At 42.7% G+C, this 27,679-nt stretch overlaps 1 protein-coding gene across 12 annotated transcripts in view; it reads left to right on the top strand.

Annotated features, from left to right (window-relative positions):
• DIP2C (disco interacting protein 2 homolog C) overlaps positions 1-27,679 on the top strand; it is a 470,819-nt gene that overhangs the window by 243,292 nt on the left and 199,848 nt on the right. For 5 of the 12 annotated variants that reach the window (XM_070501194.1, XM_044762232.2, XM_070501196.1 and 2 more), the window contains exons 2-4: positions 4,620-4,691; positions 6,270-6,437; positions 17,048-17,158. In XM_070501194.1, coding sequence (XP_070357295.1) covers positions 4,620-4,691; positions 6,270-6,437; positions 17,048-17,158 — 351 coding nt within the window. Of the gene's footprint in view, positions 1-2,849; positions 2,872-4,619; positions 4,692-6,269; positions 6,438-17,047; positions 17,159-27,679 lie in introns of those variants that run through there. The other 7 variants (XM_070501191.1, XM_044762234.2, XM_070501195.1 and 4 more) reach the window with 4 other exon arrangements.

The following is a 27,679-nucleotide window of genomic DNA, read 5'->3' on the forward strand; positions in this document are numbered from 1 at the left end:
TGCTTGTATTTTCATTTTAAGTTTATGACTTGTCAGTAAATCTCCCTTTTCTTTGTAACAGAACACTTGACAACTTTAAGTCTTACAGAACTTCTTTGAGAATAATATAAATAACATTTTTGATAAAGTGGAAAGTGTTTCAAAAGATCACTTTCATTTTCTCCTCAGTGAGGTTACAAATAATTTCTGTATTTACTTTTCTGTCATATATTCTTATTCCTAAAATGAAAAGAGAGTTAAATAAATGGGTATCTTGAGTATAAAAGCATGGAAAATATGCTATTTGGAATTTTATGTGGGAAATTCTCAAGCAAGCGATCCTCTGGTTCGTGTCTTTTAACATTAACATTTTCAATGAGCAAAATTCTGTAGACAGCACCAGGGGGAAGTGAGCTACACATTTCCTTGAATGGTGTACTTTTAGCTTCCAGGTTGAAAAAAATACTAATTAACCTGCTGTAAACCATGGAATAGTCCCTGTGGAATGATAGATATTAAAGAAAACCTTGCTTAGAAATGTGACATGGAGGAGTGGCTCCTCTCTTTTGTAGCCTTTCTGCCTTGAATTTACAGTTTCACCCTGAAGACCAGTGCTCATTACAGATCCAAGGTGAGGAGGAGCTGCCAGGTGATCCTTCAGCCTGAACTGGTGTAAAGTGGGGGAGAAACACTGTGTGTGTCTGTGGTGATGTCAAGGTGTTGATTGCAGGTCCATCTGGACAGAAAGAGGGTGGCATTCTGGGTGGACGGAGTTGTGTAAAGCCAGCCAGCTAGCCGGCATCTGTCTGTCCTGTCTATCTTTCATTCATCTGTCTTTTTTCATCTATCGATCATCTATCTATCCCTTCTTTCCACGTCTGTCTTATCTATCTATCTTTATTATTCTGTTAGCACAAAAACCAACATTGGATGCTTCAAATCAAAGGACAGAACATAAGACCCCCTGCTAGAAAGTTTGCTTATATAAATTTGCAGTGAGAGTGTGTCAGAGATAATCTGTTGGACCTCTGTCTACCAGATGCTAAAGTAGTTTCAGAATTAAAAATAACTGGACTTTCTCCGTGGAAAAGAAAATGTAGCAAAGGCATTTTTAGCCCTGGTGCTTGGAGCGCAGCTTGCCACAGATGCTGGGTCCTTTTGGGTAACACACCAAGTCAGGCTGTTGTCTTATACACTTTAATAATGGACTTGTTATCAGTTTTCCCCTCTGCCCTTTACCCACGCAGTTGCTAAACAGTTAAATGATAACCCTGTGTTTATGAATGCAGCTGCTGTCCAGCCATTTACATGAAGTCGCTTCGTGACCTTGTATCTGGTGCTCTGTGTGTGCCTAACTCCATCAGCACGCAGTCCTGGTTTTTAGAATAGCAAGGTTGGAACTTGGTTCTGGAGGATGCTGACCCATGAGAGCATCTCCGTAAGCAGCTATCCGGGGCCTCAGGAGGAAGACACCACTGTGGCTTGTGCAGGATTCTGTGCGGTGGGAGCCCAAAGGCTGGGCTGTCACTGAGGCTGAGATGGGCAGGGTCTGGTGGAGTGAAAGGCAGTGGGAGGCCAGGGTGTCCCTGAGGCAGGTGGAGAGCTGGGTGGGATGTCCAGGTGGCAGAATGCTGACCATATCACTGTCGGCTAGAGCAGAAGATTCCAGATGTGGCTTCAATGGGAAATAGTTTCAGACTTGGAAAGAGTTTGTTTCCGTCTTGGATCTGAGGCCCTGGGTGAGAAACATAAATAGTGTTTGTGCCTCAGTTTCTTACCTGTAAACGCAGTTGTTGGAAGGATTTAAAAGAGATAATTTAGGACATGTGGAACAGGGACCAGTAAATGTTTCTGTAAGGGGCCAGGTAGGAAATGCTTTTGGCTTTTGCCAGTTCCATCTGTGTGTTGTGCTTAGAGGAGTGCAGCTTGTGCCAGTAAAACTTTATTAGAAAATAGCCTGCAGGCTGGATCTGTTGTTCGCCAACCCAGATTTAGATAAAGTGCGTGGAAGTTATTCAGTTAGTAGTGCCTCCCTTTCCCTTCTTCCAGGTTTCCAGAGTGATGGTCACCTGGGATTTCTGGAAGTTCTATCTGGAAGTTGTCTAAATGAGCTGATTGCTTAGTGAGTACGATTTAGTAGTGGAGCTAAAATAAAACACCTAACTGTTCTTTGACTTAGCCCTTTGAGTCTGGGGGTCAGGAACCTGAGTGGGGCCTGTGAGGTCAACACTCACTTCTTTCTCCTTAAGAAGAGTCATGATTTCTTGGGGGGAAGTGCTTATTTTCCTTCAAGCCTAAGGTCTTAGCAGTTCGAGCTTTCCAAAGTAAGACAGAGTTAAAAGTGAGTTTCCTTTGAAGTTGGCTTACACTGAATATTAGAGGAGGGACTCCCCCACTGCGTACTTAAGTGTTCATCTGAGAAATTTTTAAAACGAACTGAATTTTGGGTGTAGAACAAACTGTGAAAGGGGGCTAGTTTTCCAGGGCTGAGACTCGATTGTAGAATTGTGCAAAGCAGCTGTGAGGCCCACAAGCGTGGATCAGCCAGTGCAGGACTGGGGAGGGCATGGGCACCGGAGGTAAACAGTAGGTGTCTGCCTTGTGCTCAGGTGGCCTCTCAGGAAGCCAGTGTGTGCTCGTTGATTGTGATCCCACCAGTGCGCCTCACTCCTGTGTTCCTGTTCCCTGCTTTCATTTTCCTGTGTTCCTGTTCCCTGCTTTCATTTTCGTCTGGGTGTCCCCTCAGTTGCAGGGAGCAGGCTGGTTCTAAATTGGTAAAATGCTGAGCGTGAGCCAAATGGATTAAGCAGCAGTACAGTTGGCATGAACACTAGCTTCCTCAATAGTTTTTTTATTTTCAGAGTGGTCGAGGGAGGAATGTGGTAAAGGATGGTGAGTCTCTTCTCGGGAGCCTGGTGGCAGCTATCTTCTCGGGGTCCCTGAGGGGCTGAGAGGAAGGGCTGGGAGGTGGTTTCTTCTTTGCTGTCTAAGAGCAGAAAGCTGCTCCTTTTTTCTATAAGCAGGAGTGGGGAGCTTAGGCCATCCCCCTGGGGCCTCCTTCTTTCATTCCACTCTCAGGCAGATTGGCATCCACTCACTGACCACCCCCTTGCCCTCGTCAGTGGGTGTAGCCTCACTCGCCGCTGGCACATTCCAGGCTTCAACTGTGTTTGTTCTGCAGATTGTTTTTATCATGTGTTCTCACAGCCAGATGTTTTGCTCTTTCTTGTAATGTTAGAAGGTGCGTAGTAGTCTGTAGAAAGAAATCAGAAGGAGTAAGGCCTGAAAATCACTGCTCAGCCAATGTCCTAACATTTTCCTGATAAATCACAATGATACTACAGAGTACATATATGCAGTTGGAATTTCTCGGTTGTTGAGATTTTGGACATCCTCTTAAAACGAGGGATTTATAGAGCATTTCCAAAAGCGACTGCACAGCCTCAGTGCTGAGGAGGGGAATTGGTATGGCTGTGTTGCAGGCAGACCTGAGGGTGGGTGCTGTGTTTCACATTCACGGATCTGCTCTTTGACTGTGGCCCACTGACATACCTTTGGCATCAAAATGCTCATCAGTCAATAGTGGGACTCATTTTCGATCTGTTTTTGTTATGTACAGCTCTGTGTTTAAAAACTAGTCATGCGTTTTATGGGGGTGGACAAGACTCTGTGCAGTGAGCTGTGAGTTCGCCGGGTCAGTCATCAAACACTCAGTATGCCTTCTGGTTTGATCAAATTTAGTGAGCATACGTCACTAGAAAAAGAAAATTTACCAATTTATGTATGATTTATAGTAACTTTTCATTTGTTTGCTATATTTTTATTAAAACTTGAGTTTTTAGCTCTTCTGGGAATGATGGTTTGATCAGAATATTGGGGAAAAAATTTAACAGATTCCAAAAAATTCAAGGGCAAAATCAGCGTTTTATGTGCATTAGCACTTGTAATTGGAAACAGCTGTTGCATGTCCTAAAGGTTATTTTGTCCCGGGTCCTTAGCATTTAGGAAAAATGTCAGCATGGTGCCGACCGTAGCTCTTCTGTATGTGAATCTCTTGCTTTAACATTTTAACTCTTCTTTCAACGATAAGCGCCTTTCTCACATATTTTGATTTCTGTAGGTCCCATGTTATCTTGCTTGCTTTTATTGACTGTTTCATTTGGTCTTAGTCACTTATTTTCAAAAATACCCTAGCAGTTTAAAGTCCTTGGGACCAACACACCTGATTAGAAAAAAATCTCATTAATGGAGGAAGATGCTAATCAGTAATGGTTTGGGCCAGCTGTCACCGGGTAGATGCCTGTACAATTTGTTGTTGATTAAGTTAATGAGAGCCATGCAGACTGGGGAGGTTTCCTGCTCCGGCAGATGTGAATAAGGTTGCAAGAATCTAATTCTGGACCCCACGAGAGCCGAAACCTCTTGAGGAGGGGCTGGGACAAGCATGTGCACAGCAAAGGATTTAAATACTATTTGCGGGCAGGGAAAAGTCACGGTAAGCGAGGTGAAGTGGTTTCTTCTTAAATGATAAGGCAAACAGAAGACACACAGAGATGTAACTGTGTATCTTCTTGGGTTCCGTTGAGTCATCAGCTCTACCTACTGAAACCATTCTGAGATTTTCTTTCCCTCTCTTCCAGGTGACATCACACAAAAAGGATATGAAAAGAAGAGGTCGAAACTGATTGGAGCCTACCTGCCCCAGCCTCCGAGTACGTAACCCTTGCTGAGGAGCATGAAACGTTTGGTGTTGAGTTAACTGCATCGTGCAAGAGAAACACCTGAGCGCACATCCTTCCTTGGTCCCTGATCTGCGTGAAGACCACACATCTGACGTGGCACAGCCACTACTGACACCCTTGTATGAGTGCACCTGTAATTTGTGAATATGGAAGGCATACGAGATTGTTCTATAAGTGTGCCTAATAAATTTAATAGGTAGTTCATCTATAGAGGGCAATCATGTGTTTGACTACTTTAAGATGCTATAATCATAAAAGTATGAGTGTTTACTATTTAAAATGACTTTTGGTTTAATGAGATAAGTTATTGCTGCTGATTATGGCTTAAATTAATCCTAGGTTTTTATTGATTTCATGGGGCAGAGGGTGCAAACCTAGAAATCTGGAAAATGATATAATATCCTGCCTGGGATTATGAAATCATGACTGCTGGTCGTGTTTTGAAATGTGATTGTAAAATGTTATGGATTCTTCCCAAAAGTACAAAGTCTGTTTCATTCCAGCATTTCCACATGTGCAGTTTGTAGAATCTCTTTGCACTTGAACTAGGGTTCTGTACATTTCAGGAAGAAGAAAATGATACCAGGCTGGATTCTGATGAGAGCTCAGTTCAGTTTGAGGGTGACCTTGAAGATTGCTAGGCTTTGGGAATGGCTTAAAGTATCTAAGTCCTCAAGGAAAAAGGACAGCAACCTAAATTTTAAAGGTGCTCTTTGAACTCTCTTGTTTTCACTGTTGAAACACAGTTTTAAAGCCCTGCCCAGATGCCTCTGCTGGAAGAGGTTTGAGCTCACACGGACCCAGTCTGTCCCTCCTGTCCAGGCTGTGACATACCATGTAGGGTTCTCTTAGCACAGCAAGGAGCCTTCCCTGGAGCTCACATTCCAGGAGACTTAATTTGTGGGTTTAGTTTCTGCCATGTGTGTAGTTTTGTTTTGCTTTTGTGTTTTTCTTCTTTCCTTGATATTTGAGAACATTACCATAAAGATGGACCTGATGCATAAGCCTTAACGAGCTGATGGGCTGGATTTTCCTGTTGTCTGGATTATAAAAGGAAGCAGCACAGTTCTATCCAAGTGCATTAACAATAAATCAGTGTTTGGTTGGCTGACATCCATGAGTGGAAGGCTTTCAAAACAGATGTGGGGAGATGATTAGACGTAGTTCACCTTCTTTGTCCTCTAACAACTGCGTGGTGGTGGCCTCTTTGTGGCCTGTCACTGTGGCCTCCTCTGCAGGAGGCCCCCCATATCCTGGAGGAGGCTGGCTGTAGGCTCCTGACGTTGCTGGATTTGGTTTCTGTGCTTTACCAAACAAAAGCGAGCCAGACGCAGTCCTGTGCATTCCCAGGAGAGATTTCCCAGCGGTGGCCACGCGGAGACTGCGGTTGACCTATGTTAGCTGGGTGCTCAGGGTGGCCCTGTGTTGCTGGTCCCTTTGGTGTTTCTTGTGCTGTTCTGCATGGGGTCGGCAGCTCTGCTCAGCGCTGTAACAAATTTAAAAAAAACTAAAGTTTGAATTAATTAGTTTTTTTTCAACTTGTTACAGCAGCGAATGGAGCTGCCGTGGTCCGGTGTAGACTGCAGCACAGTGAAGGAGCCCCGAGAAGAATGCTGCACTCTGGCAACATCGGGGTGTGTGACATCCGAGAAGCCGCGGTCCGAGAGCGGGCCGCCAGCACTGCAGGAAACCGGCCGCTGTTTTACTTTCGTTTCGGTGAGCGCAATTTACTGAGAGCGAGAAACCCATGGCAGGGACATGTTTGAAATGGACCCTCCACCTAATGCCATTTTAAACAGAAGTCTAGGCCTAGCCTTGGGGGAACCTAGGAGGGTCCTGTTCTTGAGGCCCCCACCCTCCAGATGAGCTCATGCAACTTATCCATGGAGGGCAGAGAGCCCTGATCACACGGCTTGTGGCAGACCCCGGAACGATGATCGTCTTGCTGATCAGGGCCCAGTTCTGAGTGTTTTATATTAAGATATAATGGGCTGCTTTTATAGCCCTGTTTTCGCAGTAGGAGCACCACTTACAAAACACTTGAGGAAGAAGAATGCATGACAAATTATAAAATTCTTCTTAAAATTGTTGGTCCTCCAGTAACCCTTGCCTCATAGTCAGAGACGTGGGTGAAGGTTGAGTGAATATGCCCTAGCCTCTGACACCTGCTGAAGGAGCGAGAGCTATAGCTCTGCCATATTCCTGTCCCCAGAGGGCACAGTTTGGGGAGTTTTGAAAAAGAAAAATCGAACCAATTAATTAGAGTATATTCTTAGAGGTAATGATCCTATGTAGAGGTCACAATTACTTTAGTGGACAATATTTGGTATGTAAGAAGCCCAAAAAGATGAGTTCAGTGTACCTTTTAGTAGCATAAGAAAATAAGCATTTGTAAGCTTTTGGCTTATCTTCAGGGTTTTACCTCCAATATTATGTACAAATAATAGAGAAACTTTAATGTTACCGTTGGCCGCCAGGATCTCGGAAGAGGGCAGCCCAGCCTGGTTGCTCTGCTGCAGCTGCTGTTCGTCCTCTGCAGGCCAGCTTGCTGATGGATATAAGCAGTGTCCTTGTGCAAGGATGAATGGAGGGTTGTCGAGTGGGTGGTGGAGGTGAGCATTAGCTGTGGGGTCCATTTTGTGATTTACGTAAGCCTCAGGCACCTGATTGAAACATGAGGAGGCGAGAGCTGCTTGATGACCCTGTGGGCCACCCCCGTTCCCACTGGGAAGGGGAAGGCAGGTTCCCCCATGATTCTAGGGTCGGGGGCCAGGTGCCTGGCTAGTTTTGCAGCTTTTACTGCTAATATTTATTTCTGAGAAGCTGCCCTGGTGAATGATCAGTCACTGTATAGAACTTTGTCCCTGGGAAGCGGTGAGGACAGCAGGTGGCTCTAGATCAGAGAAGTCTTTCTTGACTAGCTCAGTCTTGGAAATAACTCTTTGTTTAGAATCTTCATGAAAAACATCTTATTTTCTTCTTCAGTCACACTTACCCTACCACATACTTTTCTCTAAAGGCGATTATGTTTTGATGAACTTTACTTCTTTTTTTTAGCATTATTTTTATTTATCGGAGAACATATTAAGTCTTCTGTAGAAAGTATTCTAAAAGTATTTCTAAGACGTTGTTTGAATTAGGACACACGGTTATGAGTTAAAACACTTGTAGAGGCATTTAGCAAAAACTGCTAGCTTGAGTCGGAGCTGCCGAGCATCAGCCATCCCAGGGAAAGCACGGAAAAAGCAGGCTGTTTCCTGGTTTTCTTCTCTGCACGGGGGACGTGAGTGACTGTCACAGAATGTCTGCTAGTGACTCAGGTGCCCCTGGAAGACACGCTGTCTTCAATGAGCACGATGCTGAACGCTTACCTAAATCTAGATGAGGAAAAGTGGGCCAGAAGCTAGAAAGAAAAATGAAAATTGTGTATTTAATGAAGGAGGGGGTCAGAAAGAATATATTTGAAAATCATTTGAAGAGAGAAAACAATACTTAGGAGAACTTACTCATTTGGTACTAGTCCTCTTACAGTTTTTTGGCTCTGTAGTGGCTCATTATCTCTAAATGTGATAAAACTTGTAAAAATAGAAAAAAGTTCACTCTCTACCACTCTCTTCAGGGATGTCATAATAACATAGTGTCAGCTTCTATAATTGCGTCTTCACTGCTTCATGACAGGCTATGTGAAGTAACGTCCTAAAATTCCACTGTCACCACACACAGTGACACGTTCCTTGACCAGATACAGTCCAGGTACAAGGATTTACTGTGACTGCGTAGTTGAGAAAATCTTGGTGAATTTGGCCAACATGACCAGAGGGCAATGTGTCTGTGTCCTTCCTGCTCCCTGGGAATGGGCTGTGGGACCCACATGAACAGCCTCCTCAGAGAAGGGGCCTCTCCTGTTGGGGTGCACTTATCAGTCCATGTGTGCTCCCACTGGATTTGGCGGATGGCCCTGCGTGGGAGCGTAGACTTGTTTGTATCAGAAGGACCTCGAACACAGCAGCCTGGCCCTTCTTCAGCTCCTCCAGCCTTCATGTGCTGAGCTTCATCCAACGTTCACCTGAGGCATTCTGCACACACTTGTGTCTTCTGTGTGCACCTGTGCATCGCTTAAAGCTCAGGTTCAGTGTCACTTCTGGATTGATTCCCTGATCCCTGGGGTTAGGGCAGGCCCTCCTGTCCCCATCTTCACCACATCCCACTTCTGAAATACTTACAAAGTTGTAGATGTATGTTGGTTGTGGAATAGGTGATTCTGCCCTGACCCACAGTCAGACCTTGCTCTCCTTCCACAGCAAGTAAGCATTCCCAGATGTTTGTTGAAGGACGAACTGGGTGAATGAACCCAGAACTGTATTGGTACATCACAGACCTCCTGCTGGAATGCAGGCCATCTGCACCTGGTAGGGGCAGAGCCCAGCAGCTCTCCTGAGTTAGAGAACCACCGCTTGGCCTCCCGCCCCGTGGTCCCCACATGAGCAGCGAGACAAGTGTGTCTGGCCAGGTGCCAGCGTTCGCTCATTCTGAGAGAGCACTGGGGCGTTCAGATAGCTGGCACAGCTGAGGGCAGATGCCAGAGCACCAGCCTGGGACTCAGACCGGTGATGCTTCAGACGTGCAGGGGAACAGACCTTGTACTGCCTCAGGCTGCTTCTGTCCGCAGCCAGTTTTGTTTAGATTTCTGATTTGGATAAATTTAAATGGCAAAGGAGAACATAGAAGTGGTGACTATTGTTTCCATATCCAAAAGGTCAAAGGATAACGTGATTTTAGATCTCAGTGCATTCCAGTCAGTTGAATTTTATTATTAAGTTTAGAGTTCAGCTTGAAAATCCTGGTATTCATTGCTACAAAGAAGATATAGTCCTGACATAATTCTGTTCCTGGGAGTGGCCCATGCACAGGGGCCTGGACTGAAACCCAGGTCTTCCTGCTGGGTTTTCAGGATCGTGAGGGAGCAAGTTGCCCATAGTTAGCAGAGTCTAGTGCTTGTGAACTTGATGCCTTGGTCTCAATCAAGATGAACTTTCTCATCTTGATTTTAAGGGTATAAACCTGAATCAAATGCTACTGTGTCCTATGTTCTTTGTGAGTAAAGCTGGCGCTCTGCCTACTTGAGGCTGTGGCTGATCTGGTTCTTCACGTTAACAACCACTGCGCTTCTCTGGTGCCAAGCACACAATTTGGTCCCTATTTTCCTCCTGCCACAAGAGGTGCAGTCTCCCAAAGCGCCGCTCTCCCTTCCCTGGGCGTGGAAGCTGTGCTTGCCCATCCTGACCCAGGCTTAGGGACACATGACCTCTGCTGGGGACTTCCTCAGCTAAGGAGCCCTGCCCGCCGTTTGTTCACAATGGATGGTGTGTGAGATGCAGGGTTGACTCCCAGAGAAGGAGGAATACGAGTATTTCAGTCATCATTTCCTGTCTGTGACTTAGCATGAATTCTTCCCAGATTGAACTGCTACAGAAAATGAACTTTCATCAGCTAAATTGCCTATATCCTAGGTAAGCCACGGTCATGATCTTGATGCACAATTGGTTGCTCCCAGTTTTCTAAGAAATACTCTTATTTTATCACACATAGCTGTTGGTTCGATCAGATGAATTTCCTGTTATTTTTAGTAACATTTAACCAGTCAGGTTCCTCCTCCTAGCTATCAGTGGTTAAAAGGGAGCACAGCTAAGCTACTGCCATGTAAGGCTTCTGGAGTTGGAGCAGAGTTGGACATGGGATCTCTGAGCATCCAGCTGGACAGTGAGAATGGTGTCTCCTTTGGAACTGGCTTGTGTGGGTTTTTGTGAAAAATCTATATGAGGTATAAGAAAAATACAGTAATTTGAAGCCCCAATCCTACCACGTACACTCATTGCCTTCTGAGTTTATCTCACCTGATGAGTGAAGACTAAGTGTTGGTATGCAGGAATCACATGCAAGTGCACACGCAACATATAAAGGGCTCTTGTCAAATCCTGAAGTTCCAGATCTTTTACATTTTTCCAAGTTGTAAGTCCCTAGTCAAATTAACATCTTTTAATAGGAAATGGTCAGCAAATTTATACAGATTTATGTTATTGAGAGACAGGGTAGAAATGATATTGACGGGAATGTAAAAATTAGGCTAGAATGGCTGGGGTAGATGTTAAGGTGCTTATGACGAAATTTCTGTCTATTTTGTAGTGCTCTCCTCTGAGTCCATACACAGCAAGTGTAGTAAATTTCTTATCTGTATGTACAACAGTTGTACTATTTATTTTCTGGCAGAGTCCTTGATTGCACTTATTTTAGAAAGAGTGTAATTAGGTACTAGAAGAGCATGGGATGCTTCAGAAATTGTTTTTGTTCAGACTTGAAACAGGGAAAGAGTCTCAGCAATCTTACCAAGTGCCTAAAGCATGGTCTCACCTGTGTGAGTGCCCCGTGGCTGCTGGGGAGCATTGCAGGACCCTGAGAGGGGCAGAGGAGGGGCCAGGGGACACCTGGGTCACAGCAAGGTCCTGGGAGCAGAAGTCACTCACATCTGATCCCCAGTGTACATGGAAACATAGGCTTAGAAACTGAGTGATGGGTCTAATTCCACAATTCGTAAGAATAAGAACAGAATTTGGACCAAGTTCTTCTAGTGTTAAATCCCATATATATTTTCTTTCAAGTTATCTTCTACACATCCTTTATGATTTATTTTAAATAGATGTTGAAAACCAAGGTTTTTCAGTATATTTCTCTTACTGTCTGAATTTAGAAATTTTGACTTTTTCTAGAACATTGAACATCCTGAATAACCAAATGTTGTCTCCGCTGCAGGTCTCCTGGCCTGTAGTGCACCGATGTGTCAGAGCAAAGGGTGACTGCCCTCGTGGGCCTTCTTCTTAGGTTAATATGAAGATTATTGTGATTTCTAGTGTCTGGTTCACCATAGTATTGATGAAATTACTGCATTTATTTAATAATAGGAAATTGATGGATTGTTTAGGTGACAGATCTCTATTGTTAGGAATTTTCTTTGGAGAATCCTTTCTTAAGGAATTAATTGAAATAATTAATTGAAGTTCTTGTAAAGATGGCTTACTTCTCTGCTTTCTCTCCATCTGGGCTTAAACGAGGTTTTCACCTCTGGAGGAGTGAGTAGTGATAGAGTGGGGCACGAGCTTGGGAACAGTGGGTCTTCTGTTTGATGGGGACCTGGAGGCACGAGTGGGAGGTGTGGCTGAAAAAGGGCTGTGATGTTGGAGGGAGACTGAAGTGCAGGTGGAGGAGTCTGGGCTCTGTCCTCAGGTCGACAGGATGCAGAGAGATGGACTTGGCAGAGCCCTGCTTGGATTGAAGCAGGGAGAGATTGAAACTTGGGGCTGTGGGAGCCACAGGTGGCAACTGACTGGAGGGAGCAGGTCTGGCGAGCACTAAGCTTGCTGGCTTTTCTCTCCTTCAGGATAAAGTGTAGGGTGGGGAAGAGAGGACTTACATGGGATGTAGGTGTTTGAGGATGTGGAGAGAGGGTGGAGGCCACGTGTGGAGGACTAGGAAGTCCTGGGAAGGTGCGAACTCAGTGGAGAAGTAGGGTGTATGTTTTACTCTCCTCCTGAACTCTCTCTCTGTTTCCTCTTCCTTCTTTTTTTTTTTAAAGATTTTTTATTTTTTCTCCCCAAAGGCCCCCAGTACATAGTGGTATATTCTTCATTGTGGGTCCTTCTAGTTGTGGCGTGTGGGACGCTGCCTCAGCATGGCTTGATGAGCAATGTCATGTCCGCACCCAGGATTCGAACCAATGAAACACTGGGCCACCTGCAGCAGAGCACGCAAACTTAACTACTCGGCCACAGGGCCAGCCCCCTCCTCTTCCCTCTTAAGCATCTTGGGTCTCCTTCGTCCTTTCTGGAGTTTCAGTTCTAGTCCCACTGCAATTCTAGAGGAAAAACAAAACCTCACTGACATTGTGTTTACATTGAAGTGTTGCAGAAATACCTCCTGAGACCTCCTGTGGGTCAGGGACAGCACAGCAGGGTAGGAGATAACCAGACGCACTTGCCTTATCTTGCTGTCTCCCAAGTACGGATCTGATGAACACACTCTTGTGTCACATGATGTTGACAACTTTCAGCTGCTCTGAGTTCATTCCTGGGCAGCAGTCTGAAATTGTAGCAGGTTCCCTCTTTCTCTGGAAGTTTGCTGTTGAGCAAATAGTTTTGTGATAAGATCACAAAAATGCTTCTTGGCTTCAAGGTACCAGCTAGATTTTGTCCATGTGGCAATTACTGCACCAGGAGTGCAGCACTGAACAGCACACAGACTCTGCCTCAAGGACAAGGCCTCTCTGGGGATGGGACAAGGAGGCCCCCAGGGCTCTCTCAGTGCCATGGGGTGCCTTTGAACACCAGGAGGGGACCCATCCCCAAAGAAGGGGCAGTTAGGAGCAAATGTTTAAATACTAGTTGAGAGTGGCAGAGACGCTTGAGTTCAAATGCAAGTTCTGGGCTAGCATTTTCTCATCAATAAAATGGCAGAAACAGCATCTCATGTGGTTATCTTAATTAAATGAATTAATAAAATGCTTAGATTAGTGCTGTAAAGTGTCAGCTGTTCTGACAAGTTCTGTGTAAAGATGAGAAACTGGGCCCAGTGTCACAGATCGTGACGGCAGCCGGTGGGGATGCTGTCTCCAACTCCAGAGCACAACCACGTCCCTCAGTTCACATGGGATCTGAAGCTAAGCTCGTGCCTGGCACGTGGTGCTTAATAAATGTCTGTGAGTGACAATTTTTGGTCTCTGTCCCGTTTTTGTCTGATGAGAATTGGCTTTTGTCTTCCTGGTTTTGCATGTTTTGGACAGTTACCTCACCTTCCCAGTGACCTGTTCTAAACTGACCCACATATTCTGTTGTAGAGCCTCTGGTCATTTTGTGGCTTTCCTGACAGCTAGTTTTCCATCATGGTAAGAATGTGTGACCTCAAGGCTGAACACTGAGCTGTAATTGTGTGTTTTACTCATTATTTGTGTGTTAGGGTTACCAAGAAGGCACCTATTCCAGCAACAGCATTTGGTCAAATCCCCTTACAAATGATTACGAGAAGGACCCCTCAGTTGTGACCCTTGGGTCCTCCTGTGGTGGCAAGTTGAATTCTAATTTGGAGTTGCACATTTGACGGCGTTTTCTTGTCAGAACATACCTTTAAGCTCCTCAAATTTCATTCACAATGAAGTCAGATAAAAATTAATGATTGAAATATGCACACTAAGATTTTAGTTTCTTTTGATGTCCTGTTACTAGTGACCTGTTGAAGCTATCCTCCTTTTATCGAATTTGTTCATTCTTTTTAAAACTTGTGTTGTAAACTCTATATTTCAGCCTATGTGAGTAAATGTTCACAACGTTTATATGCAAAATTAGCTTTCTGAGGACAGGCGTGCAGGGCCCATGAACAGATGAGCACCAGCCTGCAGCTCTGTAAAGCTGGTCTGCGTGTGTAAGCATGATGATGGTATATGGCCAGAGGAAGTATATGGCCACCTAGGGACCCAGAGAGGTTAAGATTGAAAGTCGTTCCAGGAAGCATATCTGCATGACCTAGGTAGGTAGCAGTGCAGAGAGTGAAAGCTGAACATCAAGTGCTCGTATAAATCAGGCACTGTTTAACTTTGGTAGCTTGAAAGTGTACATTAGCTCTGCTTCTTCCCAGAACTGCACTAAGATGTCAGTGAACGGATAAAGTATAAATCCCTAGGACAGGAGGATGGCAGAAACAGCGACCAGTTGCTACAATGCGTGAGGTAGATGATTAGTGGCACCTTGTTTAGCCAAGGGAAGAAGGCAGCAGAGAAGGTGCTGATGAAACCATGGGCAGCACGGGAGAGGAGGAGGCAGGGCGTCAGGGAGACCCATGAACCACATCTTCCCCACTCCCCTGGAGGTGTTTGTTCTCTGGAGAATGGAGCTGAGAGCCTCCAGATCTGGGGTGCCGGGCAGTGCGGAGCCCACAGGCACTGAATCAGAGCCTGCATGCTGGAGACTGAGAACAGCTCCAGCCTCGAATGACGAACACACCTGTGCTTAGTCACAGGACAGGACACCAGAGGTCTCTTCTTGGGCAAATGGAACAGCCCAGATAAAAGGCTATTGGAGATAGATCAGTGATGCCCCCGCCACAGGAAGAAACCCTGGCGTGCAGCTCCTTTGATGGGAAAGTTGACAGAAGAGAAAAGGAAAAAATAAACAGATTTCACATACGGATTATAGCATCAGAATAACATTTAACTTCTCGACAACAATAATTGACATGAAAAGCAATGAATACAAATAATTTTCAAATATATTTATACACATAAATTTTCAAATTTACAAATAATTTTGCTTAGAATTCTAAGTGAAAGCAAGTCTGAGATGAAGGGATGCTCCATGGCAGTGATGCAGCAAGTCTGGACCAACCAGCACGACTGGAGCAGGAGGGGCTCCAAGAGGGAGGTCTTCAAGGGGGAAAGACAGGGGCCGGCTCCGTGGCTGAGTGGTTCAGTTCGTGTGCTCCGCTGCGGCGGCCCAGGGTTCGGATCCTGGGCGCGGACATGGTGCCGCTCGTCAGGCTACGTTGAGGTGGCATCCCACATCCCACAACTAGAAGGACCTGCAAGTAAGATATACAACTGTGTACGGGGGTGTTTGGGGAGATAAAGCAGGAAAAAAAAAAAAAAACGGGAAAGACAGTTGAACTAAAAACTGTTACTGGGTTTTCAGTGTTTGACTATGGAGGAGAAAAGTATTGGGAAGAGTTTTGCAGTTCTGTTGGAGTATTTTGAAAGGATTAGCCATAGGTACACTGAAAAGCCAGATAGTGGAACAAAAAGATACAAATATTAGCTTGAGGATAATAAAAAAGTCTAAGATAGAAAGGTATTCGTGACCTACTACTGACTCATAATCTAATAATGGTGTAGAGAAGGCTGCAGTTGGTGTAAGGGAGAAGTCCATATGTTACCTAAAATGAACATTTAGGAAGAAGGATGGTAAGCCCATATTAATATGAATTTAAATACCATGTAACTACTATTTTTCATTATAAGAATAGTACTCTGATTTCATAAACCCTGTGCATCTTTTATAACTATACAAAGTAATTTTTTAAGAGAATGTTTTTAAAAGCTCATTTGTAGACAATAGCTGGAAGAGGTTTGGTAGCTGTGAACTCCTCCATCATCAAGAAACGTTAATGAGTGTTGTTAATATGCTTGCTGGATAAACAGCTCACAGAACCTAACAAAATGGCTTACAGCATAGGTTTCTTTTTAACAACTCTAATATAGTTAACTTAGTGCTTGGGACCCACAAACATGTCATCAAAAACAGAGGCGCAGAAAGCTCCAGCATAGAGGAACATTGAATCCCAGGGATAGATAGATAACTCTCACCGAGCCATCACAGGAAACCAGGGACAAAACGGTTTTTGTTAAAATTGGTGTCTCTGATTTACTTTCTATAAAGTATTACTGGTCCTTTTCTGAAGAAGCAATATTGAATATTCAATGCTCAGTGCTCAGAATTTCTTTATTTCTGAACTGTGATGATTAAGTCTCTCCCTTGGTACTTAGTTTTATCTAGACTGTGCTTCTTGCCACTCGAGTTCTAAAATAATAACAGGTATCATCATGGCCAGATTTAGGTCAGCTCTTGACCAATACCCATTGGATAATTTTTATCTGACCATGTTAACATTTTTGGTAATTCATCAAAGCCATTTTGAAATACAGTTTGTTCAATTATTTAATATCAAATGGAGTAAGATTCCAGAGAGTTAGAAATTTTGAATGAACAAGGATGGAAGTTTACACTCAATCCTGGTTACTTCAATTATATTGTTAAAATATCCTGTAAGATTTATTTTAAAGTTAACTTTAACGATAAATGTAATTTTAAGTTTTCTCAAGAATGTTTATAACTTTTTATGTATGTTTATTATATAAAGATCATAATGTGATTCTGTGCTTTGGGCTCCATTTTTATAATCCAAACTCTGAAGATTTCAGTTGTTGCTTGTGGTATAATTTTTGTCTCTTCACATGATGTAAGAGATTTTTGTGATGTGACGGAGCCTGTGCTGGTGTTTCTAAAGGCTGTAGTGTCAGGGCTTGAGTCTCCCCTGCCCAGGATGCTTCTCCCTTTCCTATTTATCAGCCATGATGTCCCTGGCCTCCCATGCCCGCTCTGGGTGTGCTCTGCTTGCCTGTGGGAATGCAGTGAGTCAGGGCTTTATTCTACTGAATGATTTGCTCCACAAAGTCAGTTAACTCCAGCTGCCAAGTAAAGCCTCACCTTACTTTGCTCTTTTCCTTAACCCAGGGGTGGATCAAGCTTTGCCTCCAGAGCGCCGGGCTCCAGTTACTCCTTCCTCTTCCTCGCGCTATCACCGCCGAAGGTCCTCAGGGTCACGAGATGAGCGCTATCGGTCGGGTAAGGCACCAAATGTGGACGTGAGGTGCTAATACTCTAGTCTGTAACATTGGTGATGGAGAAATGGATGTGCAGGCACATGTGCAGCAGCTTTGTAAATATGAGGCCAAAGTAGAGTAAGTTTGAGTGTTCTTGTGGTTGGTTGTGTGATCCACAGGTGATGACATCCTACCTCATACCCAAATATACTCTCTAGGGTACACATTAAAATTCAGTAAATTGCAACTCTTTTCACGTTTTTAAAGTTAACGTTGTCCACTATGTAGAGTTTCGTAATAATTTTTAAAATAGTAATCTCTCATAAGCCAGATTTTGCTCATTTTTTTAGGTGTCACTGATCAACAGTTTGGTTTTACTATTTGTAATCTTGGTTGCTAGTATAATTTTTCCTTCTCTTTTAACCTTAGTGACTTCTGTTTTTCAAGCACAGTTTTCAAAAGGAAACAAAATCCTTAAATATTTGTATGTTCTTTGTTTATCATTTCCTTTGTGTTTTATGAAGCTGTGTACAAGAATGCTGTCTTGGTAATTTCGTTTTATTGCAATCATCACCTGGGCTTGACTGGCTTAAATTTCTTTTGTTAATTTAACATCAGAAAACTTGTACTATGGTTAATATTTTAATTACTTTTTGAGAGATTTTTCTCAACATCTAGGTTAAAGTTGCGTTTTTCTACTACCCTAACTACCATTTTTAAAAGAAAATTGTCAATAAGTGTTGTCGCTGGGACACCAGAGCACATGTGGATTGCTGCTGCTGATGATCTGAATTATAACATTTGTATATCAATTTATATTTTGCAGAGTACTTTCACAGAGGTTATCTCCTTTAGTTTTCAAGACAAGCAGGTGAAGAACTGTTCCATGTTGCAGAAGAGAAAGCTGAGGCTACGAGAGATAAAGTAGCTCAGCTAGTCACACCAGGGCTGGGCAGGTCAACCCTGTGAACCTCTAGTACCATGTCTTGTGATTCTTTCCATTAATGAGACTTTATGAGATAAACTACCACTATATTCTCTAATGAGCTGTCTGACTTCCTGGCCCCACTCTCCTTTCTAGAAGAGAAGAAAAGGGTAAGACAGAGATTTTATAGCATCAGGAGGCCTTATCTGCACAAGCAAGAAGAATGGACTTGAGAAACTAGGAAAATTTTGGCCAACGACAGCCTCATTGCTGCTCCTCCTGTAGTATCGGCCGCTCACAGGAGGCCTGGATGCCTGGGAAAATATGTGGGGATGGACTGAGGACAGGAGTTTGTTCCCAAGTCCACCTTCTGTGTTTCAAATGTATTTTAACACCTAGCACATATCAACAGCCCATCTTACTCATTCAGGCATCTCAAAGGCCCCTTTCAAATAATTTAGGAGGGTAGAGGCACGCACATATGTGCTGTCAACTTATTATGAGATGCTTCCATTAACTCCCTTGTCTTGATACTACTATGCTAGTATTTTATATGTGCACACACGTAGACACACACATACAGTAGACACATACACAGACATACGTCTAGATGCATGTTGACTGTCATCTGTATCTTCAGTTCTCTCAGAAACTAGTCAAGTGTTCTTATTTCCATTTTATAGATGAGGAATTGAAGTTCAAGGTAGTGTGTGATTGTTAATGATAACATAGTGAGAACTCATCAAATAGGATGCAAATCTGGCTTCATCTGGCCCTGTAACCCAACTTCTTTCCACATAGATTATATCTTGTGTCCATTTCTAAGCTCCAGCTTTCTATATTAACTACTTTTTAAAAATTTAGATGGAAATTAAATCATAGCACAGTCTATTTCCTACATTATATATCTTTCCTAATGCTGAGGTGTAGGGGATGATAAGCTCTTATGTTTACATGACCCTTGATAAGGTGTATTGTCTTTTCCAGATCCTCCTGGTTATTTTAGGGGACAGGTGGTGGTTGTCTCACTATTTTTCAAGTAAAGTCTGAGAGAGGTTAACACAGTAGGAAGTGGTGATTGGTCTCTTGGCCTCAGATACATCTCCCTTCACCTGTGCACATTACCTTCTGTCTTCAAGGGCCGAAAAGAAGATGTGGGAGAAAAGCACACAGTGGAAGGTGGGTGGTGGCCAAGGAGAAGAATGAAGGATGCCTTCAGGGGATTGATTTCCCCTAGTCAATGGAGACACTGCCAGCACAGCCCTTTGAAGAGGAAACTAGACCCATCTTGGTACAGCCCACCTAAAACCGACTTTAGACTCACTGTTAATTTCTCATTAGCATTATTGTGAGGTGAGGGAGAGCTGTGAGCAAATGCTCCAGTTAGTGTTAGTCCTTTCCAATTAGAACTCCCACCCCTGAGATGAGCTCTCAGAACTCTCCCCCCTTTGAGTGAGGCTGCAGAGAGTGCTTTTCATCCTGGGGGCATCTCTCCTGGCACTCTCCTCTCACTTGCTCTACTTCTTTCTGGTTTTCTCTCACTTGGTTGCCCTTTCTGCCCAGTTGTTGAGAATCAGGGCTTCACTGTGGCTGAATTTTGGGCTCCAGGCCTAAGCTCAGAGACCAGTTAAGGCCCTCCAGTGTCCAGCGCAGTCCTGGAGCTCCATCTGAGCATGCAGCACCTAAGGAGTTTGATGAATCATTTTTCCCAGTCTGCTCGGTGCTCCAGAGCTATAGAGAAAGTAAAACACAGCCACCCCGCAAGGAGCTCACAGTCTAAAGGAGGAGCCAGACCCGTGAACCCAAGGTTATAACATGTACAGGGTGAAAGTTACTGGATGGAGTGGCCTCTGAGGACGCTGCTTTCAACACAATAGCACACTGAGCTTCTAAACACGTGTTAGCTGGTGACACTCCTCAAGTATTCCAGTAGCTCCCGTTGCTCTCAAATCCCACTAATGACCTACTGTGTGCATGATCTGGCTTCCCATTACTCCATGACCTCGTCTTTCACCTCATTCCTCGTCTGCAGCCACATTGGCTTCCTAGGTGTTTCTCGAGTACACAAGGCACCTAACCGCTGTGGGGCCTTTATACTGTTCCTTTTGCCTAGAATGTTCTTCCCTCAATACATACACATTGCCTGTTTCCTTATGTACATCAGGTCTTTGCTCAAGTGTTACTGTTTTTGTGAGGCATTCTCTGACCACCCAATCAAGATGTTAAAACACCGTGTCACCTCATACACAATCCCTACCCTTCCCCATCCTCATTCATTTGTATCCATTGCAGTTATCAGCCCCTCACTCTATCCATCATCTGTCTTCCTACTTACCTATCAGTCATCTGTCTGTCCATCTACCTGTCTATCAGTCATCTAGCTACCTGTATCAATAATCTACCTATCTTATCCATTTATCATCTGCCTACCTACCTACTTGTCTATCAATCAGTCATCTATCAATCATCTATCTTTCTATTCATCTCTCTCTCATCTGCCTATCTACTCATCTAGCCATCTATCAATCTATAGTTTCCTGTCCATCTGTCCTCTTTCTACATATTCATCTATCCATCTATCAGTCATCTATCTATGTATGTATATCATCTTTCTATCCATCTGTCATCTCTCTGTTGTCTGTCTACCTACTCATCTATCCATCTATCAGTCATCTGTCTACCTACCATAAGAATGTAAGGTCCAAAAAGAAAAAGATCTTTGTTTTGTTTATTCATGTATGCCAAGCATGTAAAATATTGCCTAGTTAATAGTTTTTGAAGGAAGAAGGAAGATAAGAGAGCATAGCACATTTGGGGAAAAGTAAGAAATTAGGTACAAGAGTCCAGATTTTAATGTATCTCATGTACTGTGCTTAGGAATTTGGGCTTTATCCTGAAGATGATAGGATACCCCTTGAAGATTTTGGGCAAAGCCATGACAGGAGTAGATTTTGGGTTTGAACATTATGTTGGTAGCAGTGTGGAGTATGGATTAGAAGTAGATGGATTGGAAAGACCCTGAATGCCTGAGGTTGATACATGTTTAGGAGATGAGTCAGTGCCAATGGGATTTGAGATATGTTTAGAAGATAATAGCAGTAGAACCTTACGGCTGAGCTAATGTTGGGGGCTGTGAGAGAGGGAATTAGGGGTGACTCCTAGATGTCTAGGTTGTATAGCTGCAGAGATGATGGCCTCTGGTTCTGCCTTTAGAGAATTTAGATTTCCTTTCATAGGTTAAAGATGGTGGAATTTGCCTCAGCTATTCACTTACTATGTAGAGAATACTATGAAAAATTGTGTGGACATTCCTCGAAGTGTCCTGTAAGACATGGAAAATGTTCTTCCATATATACTATTTTAATTTTTAAAAATTGGCACTCCTCTCAATTTTGAATAAATAATGACTGCTTAATTTACATATGGAACTGACATATCTAGAGGATCTTTCCATATGCTCATGAACTCTCAGTTGGGGTTCTCATTTTCTATAACCAACACTGAGCGCGCCCACTACCCCCATGTATCATGGCAGCCACCCTAAAGGAAAAGTAAAGAGGGCCTGTGGACATTATTAGGGCTCATTTGGTAGTCTCACTTACCACCTTATTCTCTCCTATTTCCTATTATTAAAATAATCTAGTCATCAGTTTTCTTAATTTAGACATTTCACTGATAGACTGTAAGTTACTTTATCTTAGAGTATATGCTCATATATCATTTTTTAAAATGTAGTATTGGTAAGAGCTTATTTCAGTCTATTGCCAGTGTACACGTTTCAGGATTTTCTGGTTTATTTTCTCCTGAGCCAGAATGGAAGATCAAAGACGCTCAGAAGAAAAAGTTTTGTGGCCCTCAGGAGACTTAGCTTTCTAAAATTCTTTGACCACTTAACTTGTAGTAGTTAAGTGGTCACTCAATACCAAAATTATATCAGCCAAGAGGTAATTCTGTTATCTCGTAGATAATTGACCTAATCAACAATCAATCTAGTCAACCATGTAGCCTCAAATTTAGTCTCTCCTGGCTATATTTTTTCCATTTCATTTCTAAACCCATGACCTTACACTGCAATGAACTCCTACTAGAATTCTTTATAATAATGTGCACTGCTCTTCTTTTTAAATAACATTCTTTGGAAACTTAAATTTGATTTGGAAAGTGAATGAATAAATGAACAGGCATTTACTGAATACCTAGAAAATGTCACACTCTGCATTAGGCATTTTGTTACTTTTACTTGATGAAGTCTAAATTAGAGCCTAAAACATTCCTAGCTATTTTTTAGCACTCTTTGTCCCCCAACCAAAAACCCTAAAAAAGAAAACTTTGAGATTTGTGTTGTTGCCATTCCAACCAAGAGCGACTATGACAAGGAAGAATATTAAAACTAAAATGTAGCATATGATTTCCTAATATGTTTTAAATGATTATTTTGTCTTTAAGTGAGCTTAGAAAGAGTTTTAAAAACCACGTCTTATACTTTATGTGCAAGCCTGGACAAGAGCAGCTGCTTTCTCCATTGTCAGGCACCCTGATCCACCTGCACTCGTCTCAGGAGGAATGTCACGGAGCCCTGTCTGCCTCTAGGACAGCAAACTCAAATAGAGTGCAGGGACCCCTGGGGGATCCCGAGACCCTTTCCAGAATGTCTGTGAGGTCGAACTATTTTCAGAATAACACTAACACATTATTTGCCTTTTTCATTCTCATTCTTTCGTGAATGTCCAAGGGATTTTTCCAGAGGCTGTCTGACATATGGTGATGTTATCATTCTGACAGCCAGTGGAATCTGTGATTGTGAAGTCTTGTTGTTTGAAAAAGTTTTTCAGTTTACTTTTTTCTTTCTTTCTTTTTTTTGCTGAGGAAGATTAGCCCTGAGCTTACATCTTTGCCACTCTTCCTCTATTTTGTATGTGGGTTGTCACCACAGCATGGCTGACGAGTGGTGTAGGTCCTTATCTGGAATCCAAACACACGAACCTAGGCCTCCAAAGCAGAGCATGCTGAACTTAACCACTAGGCCGCAGGGCCAGCCCCCTCAGTTTACTTTCTAATACAGTAAATATCAAAGTATTAATCTCAAAAGCAAAGGCTTTTAAAGGTTTTCAGCAACTTTTAATAGTTTAAAGCATTCTTTGGGTTAAAGAGTTTGAGAAACATTGCTGTGAGATTTGTAAAAATGAATTCTTTTTTAAAAAATTGAGAGAATATGAACTAGAAACTTCGACACCTGAACCCACTCTGAGGCTGATTTTATACTGATGACAGTTTAAAGTCTGATTCATAGCAATGTTGAGTTTCTGGGAATAAGGATTTGTGTCCTAGTATTTATTCATTTGACAAATGTGAAAATAATTTTGTGTACTGAGCACTCTGCTGTGCACTCTAGGTGAGACAAAAATACAGGAAGTGTGGTGTTTGCTTCCAAAGAGTTTATTTACCCTGCAGTAAGTTCTTGACACTAAAGTTTTATTTTCTAGATTGAAAAAGTTTGTCTTTCTCTAGTCAATTTGAATATACTGATTTTAATGTGGTTTCCTAACTCTTTGTTTTCTCTAAACTCAGTTTTTTCTTTTGTTTATCTATTCTAGTATAAATCAGGAAATACCATGTTCTCTTACTTACATTAGAGTAACAGAGAATAAGGCATTAAGTCAGATTGCACACTCAATATTTCCAGTGAAGGCTGGCCTCCATCTGTGTAGAGCTGCACTGTCCAACATGGTGGCCAGTATCCACATGGGACCTCTTACGTTTAAATTAATTAAAATTAAATAAAATTTAAAATTCTGTTTTTGTGCTTCATTAGCCACATTTTAAGACAAGTGGCTACTATGCTGGGCAGTGCAGATATGGAAAACATCCCCCGACAGCGAAAAATTCTCTTTCACAGTGCTGTTCTAGGCCAGAGCAAGGGAAGATTATTCAGTGCTAAAAAGAAATGAGCTATTAAACCTTGAAAATGTGGAGAAACCTTAAACACATATTACAAAGTATAAGAAGCCAGTCTGAAAAGTCTACATCCTGTATGATTCCACCTATCTGACATTCTGGAAAAGACAAAACCATGGAGACAGTAAAAAGATCAGTGGTTGCCAGGTGCTCAGGGGAAGGAGGGATGAATAGGCTAAGCACAGAGGGTTTTTAGGGCAGTGAATCTGTTCACTATAATACTTTAATGGTGGATACATGTCATCATACATTTGTCAAAACCCTTAGAATGTACAACACTTAAGATTGAACCCTAATGTAAATTATGGGCTTTAGTTAACAATGTATTAATATTGCCTCATCAGTTGTAACAAATGTACCTGACTAATGTAAGATGTTAATAATAGGGGAACTCTGTGTGTGTGTGTGTGTGTGTGTGTGTGTGTGTGTGACATGAAGGTGGTATATGGGAGCATACTGTACTTTCCACTCAATTTTTCTGTAAACTTAAATTTGCTCTATAAAATACTCTACTAATTTAAAAAATGAAATGAAAGACAATGATACAATTTAGAGGATCAACAAAGAGGAGTAAGATTCTTAGGACGTTCCAATAACATTGAGAAACCTCCAATGAGAATGGTGAAGCAGAGAGAAGACAGAAGTAAATAAGGAATTAAAAACGGGACATCACTACAGATATACACCAGAGGAAAAAAGATAATCAGAGGACTATGAGGAACCCTGTGGCTATAAATTTGAAAACTTCACTAAATGGACAAATTCCTAATTTAAATATTTAAGAAGAAATGGAAACTGTGAGTAATCCTATGGCCATTAAATAAATGGAAACAGTAGCTGAAAGCCTTGTCACAAAAAACATCCCAGGCTCTCAGAGGTTTCATGTTTAAGTCATACCCAACTTTCAAGAACTTAACAGTCTGATTCAACACAAACAATTTCAGAGAATGGAAAGAGAGAAAAGACGTCCTTCCTGCTTTGTGCTAGCACAGAGGCCTGTGTCAGTAATAGACAAGGACAGTAATGAGAAAGGAAAATTATCTACATAGAAACCCCCAAATAATCTATAGATAATTATTAGAAATAAGGAGGGTTTAGCATAATGGTTCAATATAATCTGAACAAACAGAAATTAATCATATTTCTATACACTAGCAACAAATGTAAAAGCATAATTAAAAAAAGTTCTGTACAGTAGCAACAAAAACTTTATAAGGAACCTAATGAAAATTCAAACAAAAGATTTGCAAGACTTTTATGGTGAAAATTATAGAATTTTATACAAAAGATATTAAAGAGGCCCAAATGAATGGCTACACTGTGATAATGGCCAGGAAATCACAATTCTGTGATTTCCCCTAATCTACATTCAATTCTAATAAAAGTCCCCCCAGGGTCCTTTAGGGGGCTTGAGCTGATAGTAGAATTTACATGGAACAGCAGAGGGCTGAGAGCATGCAAGATGCAATAAAGAACAAGGAGCCAGTGCAGACGTCCGTGACTAAACCTCAAAGCATCATGCTACTAGAAAGAAGCCAGACACAAAAGACTGATCTCACACAATTCATTTGTATGAAATTCTTGACAGCACAGAACAGTAGCAGCAGCTAGCACATTGGTACTTAACCGTGACCTCCTAAACACAGCAAAACCTGATGTTTGTTCTAAACAGTCATCTTCCTAGGGCAGCCAACGTTTGTTGAGCACTCGCTTCATACCGGGCACTGTTCTACATGCTTTTTATGTAACTCATGTAAAGTCTCTGTCACATGAGTCAAGTGTCTCAACACCTTGTTCATGGGTGAACAAAGCTATTGGCCTTTGTGTTTGTAATTGACTTTTGGTGTGTTTCCTGTGTACTTAGGTTGTAGCTGTTATAAAATTGTATCCCCCATTTCATTCATTAAGGACAAAAGCATTAGTCACAAGTGTTAAACATGGAGTGAGCTTATAATGGAAAAGAAAGTACAGATAATTTATGTCTAGAGCAGAGCCTGGCACAGCAAAGGCATTCGATACATATTCGTTTGGTGGTTGAATAGGGATATTATTCATTCTTCATTGGAAACAGTTCTAAAGGCCAAAAACCAAGTAGGGACCCTGTGAGAGTTTTTGTGTCTGTACAGCTATCTGTGATATAAAACAAAAGAGAGAGAGAGAGAGAGGAGGTGGGAGAAAACTGATTGAGAAGCTGGAAAAAAAAAGCGTGTGCGTGTGTCTGGAAGTTCATCCTTGATTTCTGATGTCAGCTGGCCTGACATGACTTTAGCGAGGCCAAGAACTTATGAAAGGATTTAAAGAATAAGAAAGTCAGCTGCTCTGCAGGTAAAGCTCTGTTATACATCCTCAATAATCGGACAAGTTTGGAGCACCCACTGTTCTCCCAGGTCCAGTCTGCGTGGCACTTCTTGTCCTGCCAACTCTGTCTCAAACTCACCCAGGGCCAGATGCCCATCTTCTGTACTTGCTGGTCACAAATTCTTTACTCATTATACTTGTCACATCCTGTCATCTTGGTTTACTGGTCTACATCTCCAAACAGTTCTGTGAGAGGAGGGACTAGTGCACAGCAGGAGCTCAGAGAGTAATTGTTGAATGAATGAGCACAGTCCTCAGACCAGAGCCCCCTTCCATGCACGGTCCCTCCCCTATCCCTGCGGTCACATAACTACATGTTTTTCTTGGAGATTGAGAGATGAGGGGGATGGCACTGAAGCTGCGAGTAGATGAAAACCAGGTGGTTGGCGGTGGCTCTCAATGCCCTTACATGCTCCGCCTCTGATCAAGATGGTGCTCCTTGGAAGCACACAGTCCTAACCTTCCTCCTCCTCTTGCCTTCCCTCTATCTTCAGCATTTTTACACAGCTCCCTATACCTCTGCTTCTCTGTGCATAATGTACGCAAAGAACAGAAAAGAGTTCAACTACAAACCCTCATGGAATGGAGCATGGGTGGCCCTGATTGTGAGGCTAGAGGGTAGCAGTGGCAGTAGTCAGAACGCAAGGAGCTCATCCTGGTTTAGCCTTTCGGCAAAGTCTTGGTTTCTCCCACACTTGGGTTGCTTCTCTTTTTTTTTCTCTCTCAGGCTTGGAGCTTACATTAATAAGGCACAGTGTCATATTAAGAGCTCACAGTGCAGTACAGTGTTGACACCATCACATGTCAGACTCTGCCCTGAGCCCTTTCATGGATTGACTCATTTAATCCTTGTAGCCACCCCAATGGCAGGTACTTTCATCGTTCCTTTTTTGCACATAAGGAAACAGGCACAGATGAGTTAAGAAACCTGCGCAAAGTCATGTGGAAGAACTGGGATTGGAACCCAGGCAGTCTGGCTCTAGAACCGTGGCCTTCACTGCTCTGCTACTAAGAAATAAAGTAAGCTTCCTTGAAGAAAGCATTCTCTGCATTCATGCTTGTCTTTGAGGCTGTCCACTCGCTGTCCACGTCTGTAGTATTAGTTAATTGTGTGATGTTGTGAGCTCTGTGAGAGGAGCAGGAGCTCCAGGAATTGGACTGTGGTCTTGATTTCATGAGGGAGACGAGAAGGGGCAACAATCAGTTTTTCTCAAGATCTAAACCCCTGGATAGACACAGATAGACTCATTCTCTGAGGGGCTGACGGTGTAAAGATTATCTGCTTATCTGATTTATGCTCCAAAT

The sequence above is a fragment of the Equus asinus genome, chromosome 29, assembly GCF_041296235.1.
Source record: "Equus asinus isolate D_3611 breed Donkey chromosome 29, EquAss-T2T_v2, whole genome shotgun sequence".
Classification (NCBI taxonomy): domain Eukaryota; kingdom Metazoa; phylum Chordata; class Mammalia; order Perissodactyla; family Equidae; genus Equus; species Equus asinus.